This window comes from Echinops telfairi, unplaced genomic scaffold (genome assembly GCF_000313985.2).
Source record: "Echinops telfairi isolate 266 unplaced genomic scaffold, ASM31398v2 ScPeMD7_7469;HRSCAF=8507_0, whole genome shotgun sequence".
Lineage (NCBI taxonomy): Eukaryota > Metazoa > Chordata > Mammalia > Afrosoricida > Tenrecidae > Echinops > Echinops telfairi.
The window spans coordinates 38,062,860-38,071,278 of record NW_022111372.1 but is presented as its reverse complement, the minus strand read 5'-3'; the positions used below and the strand labels follow the sequence as shown (position 1 = coordinate 38,071,278).

The 8,419-nt window shown below is 56.4% G+C and overlaps 1 protein-coding gene across 1 annotated transcript in view; it reads right to left on the bottom strand.

Moving 5' to 3' along the window:
• Nucleotides 1–8,419, bottom strand: part of TRPM2 (transient receptor potential cation channel subfamily M member 2) — a 95,562-nt gene that overhangs the window by 86,694 nt on the left and 449 nt on the right. Inside the window, exons 2-3 of the mRNA XM_004696896.2 lie at nucleotides 3,306–3,572; nucleotides 2,216–2,304 (exon numbers count right to left, since the gene is read on the bottom strand). Of these exons, the coding sequence (XP_004696953.1) occupies nucleotides 2,216–2,304; nucleotides 3,306–3,470 (254 nt within the window). The 5' untranslated portion in view covers nucleotides 3,471–3,572. The remainder of the gene's footprint in view (nucleotides 1–2,215; nucleotides 2,305–3,305; nucleotides 3,573–8,419) is intronic.

Genomic DNA, 8,419 nt, shown 5'->3' with positions numbered 1-8,419 from the left:
CCTACACACACACACACACACACACACACACACACACACACAAGCACATGCTTACATACTCCGGTGAACATCTGAATGAAAATGCTGTTTCCTCTGCAGTCTCCCTGCAGCAACCTCTTGCATGAAGCCTGACACTCATAAACGTGCTTCTGGAAGTTTCTGAAGTAAACGCACCCTGAACCCTGGTTCCTCAAAGTGGGAGAAAACAGGAGAGCGATAGGAAGCCCCACATTGGCCTCAAATGCTCCCGTGTTCTGCCAATCCAACTCCACTGGTCCAGGATTCCGGGAGAAGGGGAGCCATTAAGTTGTGCCTTCAACCGCCAATAAGCCTGAAACCGGATCACCTCAATCCATTCTTCAACATTTTTATGAGCCCAAGAATGTCTATCACTGAGAGCCTGTGTATCCCCAGTTCCCACAGTGAGAGCTGGAGATCTCCGCGCAAAGCACTTCCCTCAGGGTGTCAGAATAGGCTGTTCTGAACTGGGCACTCTGACCATGCACCACGTCCATTAGAGGTGACTAGCGGTGACGTTGTGCACTGGTGCACAGTGGAAACATACTCGCACTCCGGGCTGTTGCAGGTATTGCCCGGTGATCAAGCGAGATGCTTGTCTGAAAGGAAGCCAGGTTATTGGGGTGAAAGGAGCATGGTTTGCAGCAGTAACACCTTGGCCATATCCCATGAAGCAGGGCTAGAACTCGCGAGCTCAGGAAATGACACCCTCACCTCTCATCATCCACACCTCATTGCATACCACAGCCCCCTTCTCTTTGACACCTAAGGCTGTTCCTCGATGTGTGTGTCCCTCCCTCCTTCAGCAGGCAGCCATCACATCCCAAGGCTGTGTCCAACACACACCGTATAAATAAGCACGCCTTGGTCCCAGCCTCTCCCAAGAAAGAGGAACACAAGACTGTACACTTGCCATTGACAACCGACTGGTAGTGAGTAGATACATAATTACACAAGGAAAGTTGATTTCCTGGTAGAGGGTTGTAATCAAGGAGGGCTTTGCAGTAGAGACAACGTCTGCAATGGGTCTTGGAGGGCAAACAGGAGCTCACCAGGGGTTGAAGAAGGAATGGAAGGGCCAAGATAGAACAGGACACACTTGTGGAGACACCCAGAATAGAGGATATCTAGATGGAGGAGCAGACACAGGGTGGGGGGCGGTGAGGGGCAGGGGGTATGCACAACCTGCAGCTCTGGAGGCAGTTGAAGTTGGACCTTAAAGGTGGCGGGTGGGGGCACTGCTTTCCCTAGCTCCCTAGTGGTATCCTCTGTGCCCACAGATGAGCAGCCCCATAAAGAGCCACCAGCCCTGGGTGGCGGTGTCCGAGACCTGAGAGACAGCTCAACCAGCGTTGGTTACCCTTGGGGGCAGGTTTGGCAGCCCCACACCGTGGGCTCCGGGAGCAGGCAGAAGCAGAGGTGTGGGCGGGCTGTGGAGGAAGTCAGGACCCTCTCTGGATTGTGACATCTCATCAAATACAAGGAATAAGGACTTGCCTGGGATTCCCTCCAGAGACGCCATCCCAACACGCCACTCCAGAGGAGCAACCTGCTAGAGAACCCAAGCCATTGGGTTCAAGTCCAGGCAACCTCCTGTGGGTTCCCAGGTAGCCACAGAGGGGTCATTGAAACTTAAAACCCCTGGTGGTACTCATCTGGGAGCAGACTGGGGTGGAACACACGCCCACAGGAGGCTCAAGGGATGGGGTGGAAATGGTTCAAGGACTTGACCTTAGGCAGACAGAAGGGGGTCATTAGTGAGCCTGGGTAGGTCAATGGTAGAATTCTCACCTTCCACTAGGAAGCCCAGGGTCAATGTTGCCCAACGCCAGGCAAGACCACCCCCCACCGGTCGGTGGAGGTGTGCATGTTCCCGTGCTGCTGAGTACGTTTCAGTAGAACTTCCAGAGTAAGATGGACCAGAAAGAAAGGCCTGGTGACTGACACTCCGAACACCAGCAGTGGATGCCCCGCAGACTACAATGATCAGATCCACGGCTGACTGTGCGGATGACATTGCGTTCTGCTGGGCAGGAGTTTTTTTTCATAGCGGCTGACAGAAACAGGAGTAAGAACCCTGCAGCAGGGCCCGGATCAGCCCCATATCTAAGCAGAATGCCCCTCCCTGAGGGTTGGACGAATGAAGACCAAGTGGGAGGGGAGCATTGGCATTGAAACACCGCAGCATTCCACTTACCCGGCATCTGACACCTTGCAGCTTTTGACAAAATGCACGCATGCTTTCTTCTTGATGTTTTTCAGAATCCATGAGCTGGGATTTTCTTGCTGGGGGTTGAAAGGGCACTCAGAGACCATCACCCTTCGAAACCATGTGTATTTCCAAGACACAAGGCCCGCCTTGCTGAGCACCGGCCCCCTGACACACGGGAACCAGGTTTCCAAGTAGAGAAGTGAGATCTAGGTGCTTGGGCCCACACTGAAGATTAAGACCACCCTCCCCCCCAAAGGGGCTCTCAGGGATGCAGTAGGCAATCACTTTTCCCTCAGCCCAATCTGATGTGGCCTGCCATTGACAAGGTACATGCCGAGGTCATGCCCTCGGGAAATAGCATGGTGGCCAAGGGGTTGGGATCCCTGACTTTCCTCCGGGTGGGAAGCAGGTGGAAGTTTCCCTAGCCGTTAAGCGTAAGGTGCGACAACCTACTGGGTGACTGTGTCAGCTGCTCACCCAATCTAACCCGAGGTGCTTCCGAAGAAAGGGCTGGCAATCTGTCTGTTTATAAACCAGCCATTGTAAGCTCTAGGCAGCACAGGGCTGCTCAGGCGTCCATGGGGTCACCGTGGGCTGGGGGTTCACCCAAGGGCAACGAGCTTGATTGGGCCCGTCTGCCTACCTCAGCAGGCACCTGAGATGCAATGAGCTCCCGCGATCCATTTTTAGGATGGGCCTGGGACTTTGGTGTCCTGTTCACCAGCACTGCCCCAGGCCAAGTCACAAAACAGTGATGCCATCTGGGGAGGGGGCGATGACTCCGTGAGGCCAGCCCAAGGTCTCAGTGTTTGGCCAGTGCCTTCCTAATCAGCCAGAGGCTGTGTGAGGCTGGCGTAAACCCCACCAGGGACCAGATCTATCTGGCCATGAGTCTCTGTGACTCACTGCTCCTGAATGGCATATCTGGACTGGACCCTCTGGTTCAGCAGACTCAGCCCAGATGTGACCCCTGTCCTCTGAGTGGTCCCTGATGGTCCCAGAGAGGCTCTGGCTGACCTTGACCCTCTGCTATGCCTGTAGGTGGACACAGTTGGCCGGCCAACTGGAGACCTACCTTTTCACTGGTACCAAAGGCAGCCTGCGACCTCCGGCTCTTGAGACTGCTATGGCTGCGTCGGAGGTTGGGGCCCATTCCCAGATCGGCTGTCCTTCTAGGCTGTACCCCCAAACCTTCCTCCTGCCCAGAGCCCAGCCTCCTCCTCATGGCTGAAGATTCCATTCTGGCTGCCCCAGCTCCTGTCGGGCGCTGCCTCCACCGTCAGTCAGTCTGTCCTCTAGCTGGCTGAGCGCAGGGTCCTAGAAACACGGCGTGATGGGGTGGCTGGAATCGAGCAGAAGACAGGTAAGGACAGTATCCTTGGCCACAGCCCTCCCTGTCTCCCATTTGTTTGTTTGTTTTTAATTTGTTTTTTCTGTCTCCCATTTGTAACCACACTTGCTCTTCCTGGTGATAGGAAAGTAAGGGGGATGGGGGGCAGGTCCTTGCATTGCCTGCAGGCTACTATCTCTGGCAGACTGTCCTGGGAGTCCCAGGCTAGGCAGATGATGCCCACCCAGCCTCGGGCCGTCCCAGCACATGGCGTGGGGAGGACTCAAGGGTCAAGTTGTGACCGGTTCATCGCACACTGACTAGGGCACAAGCCAGTTCGATGGAGCACTATGTCCTGCACCTGCATTGCCAGCACCATGCTAACCCCATAGGCACTTCATGCTGCCAGGCAGTGAGGGCATGATACAGGAAGGACAGATGGTCATCCCAATTCACAAAGAGGGAACAGACTTGCAACAGGCAGTCCCTGAGTTAGTGGAGTACACCCATCTCCGGGGGGTTTGCACCCCACAGCTGAGGGGTCCCTGATTTACCAAGACACATGGGGGCACACAGGGTCACTTAGCACTGCCCCAAAGGGCCACCCTGGCCAAAGCTTCTTGGCACCCCACACTATGAGAACCATCCTGCTACCCATCTTCTCTCAGGGCCTGCCTGTCCAGCCTAATGTCACCCCTCTAAAGCAGCACTGTGCCCTCCCCCAACCCAGGCTGAACTGTGGTTTTAAACCACACCTCGCGTGGGGGCTCACCCTTGCTCCGCTTCCTTTTCCTGTTTCTGCCTTCCCAGGGAGGGGAGGGCACAGATCAAAGAGTCACAAAGCCACCCCCTCCATGCTGTGGCAGCAGGCTTCCCCCTTCTCCTTCGGGCTGGCACCGGAATGACCTCTGTGCCCTTCCCTGACCTCTGTGCCCTTCCCTCCTCCCTAAACCAGGCACCATTCAAATGCTCCACCAGCCCCTCTTGGCTGGCCTCACCTCAGAACTCTCTGGCCCAGAAGCAGGCCCTGATCTGCGTCCACACAGTCCCCCACACCAAGGGGAGGGAGAGGCTGGCCCAACCTACAGACCCCAGCCTCACTACAGCTTCTCCTATGGCCTGCCCTTGCGTCCTGGGTGCTGTGACAGGGCCTTGAACAATACACATTGGGATTTCCCTGCAAAGGACTCTGGGAGAGAACAAGAATGCCTTATGGGGCAGTGTCTGGGCCATGGGAAAACACCGAACACCAGACTTGGCTAGTATCAGGCAGAACCCATTCACAGATACAGAAACAGCCGTACATGTTATGATGAGACATGCCTTTTCCTCGGGCCCTTACCCAGATCTGTGCACGCAGCACTAAATGTATAAGCCCCATCCCTGCACTGCCCTGTGGGGGCCTGTACGTGATGACTCTCACTGCTAGGGGAAACCCAGTGCAGACCTCTGTGCCTAAATTCTCTCAAGAAGCCTTGTCTAATCAACCTGGGACCACTGAGACCACTGACTCTCAATGACCACTGAGAGACTGCCCGGGAGATTCGCAGCTTCTCCAATAAGACAGGCGTCCATACCCAGTGCCCACCCCACCCAGAGCCCCTCTCCTCTGCCCTGGTTGGTCTCCACTCACTGCCCAGGCTCTGCCCTGCCAGCCTCCTGTGGGCTAGACCCACACACGTCAGGCCCAGTGTCCCTCAACAAGGAGGGCAACCTCAGGTCACTGTAAGTGGGAAACCATGGATCGGGAGTCAAAGACCCCAGCTCCCTTTTCAAAGTCACAACTGTAGGGAGTTACAAACGCACTCAAGTCTCCCCTGCACCCTCAGCAACATGCCAGGGAGCCCCACTCACCCACTCCCAGGGCCCCCACTCTCCCAAGCCCCGCAGGAAAGGCAAATCGCTTCACCTGCTGCTGGTATTCAAGCCACAGCTACTGCCTCCGCGTCTCCCCACACTCGCTCACTTCTCCAGATTCACAGAGATAACAACAAAGTGCTCCCACAGCCCACAAAGTGGGTTTCAGCCAGCATTATACCAGCGCTCACTCCTGGAGAAGACGAGCCTGCTAAATGGGGTAGATCCTACGTTCGCAAAGACTTTTCCCCTGGCTCCGATGCGGTTTTCACTGACGAGGTCACAGTGCAGGAAGCTGGATTTGAAAAGAGGCCTGATTTTCCTCATTTTACCAATGGGAAAAACAAGTGCTGACCCACCCACAAGCCCTGCCTGGAGCCTCACAACGCCCCCACTTTCCTCCCTGGAGGCTGCATCCTCTTGTTCCCCTACTGAAGGCGAGTATGATGGGGGGACTGTGTCCCCCAGACAATCTGTTGCAACCCCCATGTGAACATGGCCTTGTTTGGAAACGGAGCGTTTGTGAATGCGATTCGCTCAATTCACATAGGGCCATGCTGCATGGAGCAGAGTGACCCCTAGGCCTGACGGGTCGGTTACAGGAGCCCTGGTGGGAAGCGGGTTCCGAACCCACCAGTCTGGCCTTGGGAGAAAGATGAGACGTTCTCTCCGTACAGATCTCTGGTCTCGGAAACCCCAGGGGACAGGTCTCCTCTGTCCTATAGGGTCACTGTGAGTTAGCATTGACCCGGTGGCCGTGGCCTTAGTTAGATGGAGACCAGAGAAGATGGACATGTGGAGGCAGAGGTGGAAGGTGGAGTTTGGCTGTCACGAGCCAAGGGCACCTGGGCCCACCCGAAGCCAGAAGAGGCAAGGACGGAGGTTTGCATAGAACCTTTGAAGAGAGTGTGTTTCTGCTGAGCCTGACACCATGACTATGGACTGCCGGCTTCAGAACTGAGAGGCCGTGCAACGAGAGATGTGGGGTGTTCCAAGCCTGCAGCTTGTGGTATTTTGTTAGGACAGCGCTAGCGAACCCATACAGTCTATGACGTGGGTGGCTGTTTGCAGGGCAGCAGGGAGAACCGATCCCAACTCTCACTTCCCTCCCTCGCTGTGAGTCACCCTCCAGTACCCCTGTCATACCTGGATGGCCAGGTCACTCATCGTTCTTCAGTACGCAGTCACTGGGTGCCCATGCCTACTCCTCTGGACTGGTGAGGGCCAGTCGGCAGGACCGGAGAACAGTCCTGGCCCTGCCCTTACCGTGCCTCCATGGCCAGCCCTCCCATAGCCACTCAGCTCGGGCTTGGGGCAGAGCAATCCAGCCAAACTCACAGCTCAGAAAAGTGCCCCCACCCCAACCCTGCCCCTGCCCCTCACTGCTCAGCACCTCGCTTCCAGTCACATTCACTCCCAGTCCACCTCACGCTGCTGGGTGTGTGTATGTGTGTGTGTGTGTGTGTGTGTGTGTGTGTGTGTCTCAGACCCCTCACACAGAGGTGCCAGTGCCGGCGCTAACATCACAGGTGGGACCTCACGGAACCACATGGTCCCAACATCAGGTCCCAACAGAACGAATGCCAGCCCTCGGGCCAGGGCCTGCCTTGGTACCAGACCAGGACATCCAACATGGGATGGCACAAAGATACGCCCAACGACCTCACTATAAGCAACTGAGGAGGGCTCTCCCCCTGCTCAACACTCCCCTTAGTGGACTTAGGGGACTGTTTTCAAACTCCAGTTGCAAAGAGACTTCATTTTCAGAAAAAAATATTCAGGAACATGGCCCACTCGCCCCCACTGAGTCAGACGCTGCTGTGGGACCCAGCCAAGAGCCTGGTTTTAGACACTGTAAATCCCACTGCATGGGGAGCAGGGCTGGCTCAGCCCTCTGCCTCCTCTACCTCCCCTGCAGAAGTGAGTACCTTCGTAAAGCCCAGAGCGCCCTGAAACCCAGGCTGACAAAGCCCCCAATTCCTCCATCCAGCCTTCGGGGGGGGGGCGGGGGGTGTCATATGGTCATTCCGATGCTCCATTCACACCTCACCTGAGAGCAAGCTTTGGCCTTCCAGGTAGACAGCTAGAATTCTCAGTAAGCAACTGGCAGACGGGTGTGTGGTAAGAAAGTTCTGGAAGTGATGCTTAATGCTTGAGGGAAGGTGGGTAGATGATCGTGACAGAGTGAATTTGACAGCACCCACCCTGGATACCCAGTCACATGAAATGCATGTCCATGAGGGGAATTTGGCACGGGGCACCTGCTGTGTGTGACAGAGGGGGCAAGGGGCAGGCCTCATGTGGAGGAGTGTCCAAATCAAAGCTGGCTGATTCTGGAGAGGAGAGGGTGCTGCTGGGTTCCCTGAAAGGGGAGCCCAGGTGAAGGGAGGAAAGCCACCTTTGCCCTCAGGTTAGTACAGAGCAGAGCTCAGCCCCCAGAGTGCCCTCCATCAGGCGAGGGCAGGTGGAAAGACAGCCCACACACACAAGAAGAGAAACCAAGGTCAAGTAGAAGGGAGCTCTGAGCACTACATCCACAGCTCACAAAGCGCGCCCCGAGGCACAGTTCCAGGGGTCCTAACTGCAAGCCACCTACCTACCACCCCCAGCCCTAAAGTTTCCCCAAGATACACAGGAGGCAGGTGACTGGGAGATTGGGTGCCCTCTGCTCCCGTTCTCATGCTCAGCCCTCCCCAAGGTGTCCCAAAGACCTCCAAACACTGAGGTGAGCGTGCTCTCTGGGGGGGGCTATTAAGAGCTTTCGCGGGTGAGGGGTGGACAGAGATGCAGTCACAGACGTGGACCCTGTGTCTGCGCTCGGAGGGTCCAGAACGCCCCGCCCCCTCCCACCCTCCGCCGGGACAGGGTCGCAAGAAGCGAGCTCCCCCCACCCCCCGCGACTGCAGACTGCTCTGCGCCCCGGCCTGCAGGATGCACCTCTCCTCAGGATCTGCCCGCATCCCATGCCCAGCCTCCTGCCCGCCCTCTGCCCGCGCTCCTGG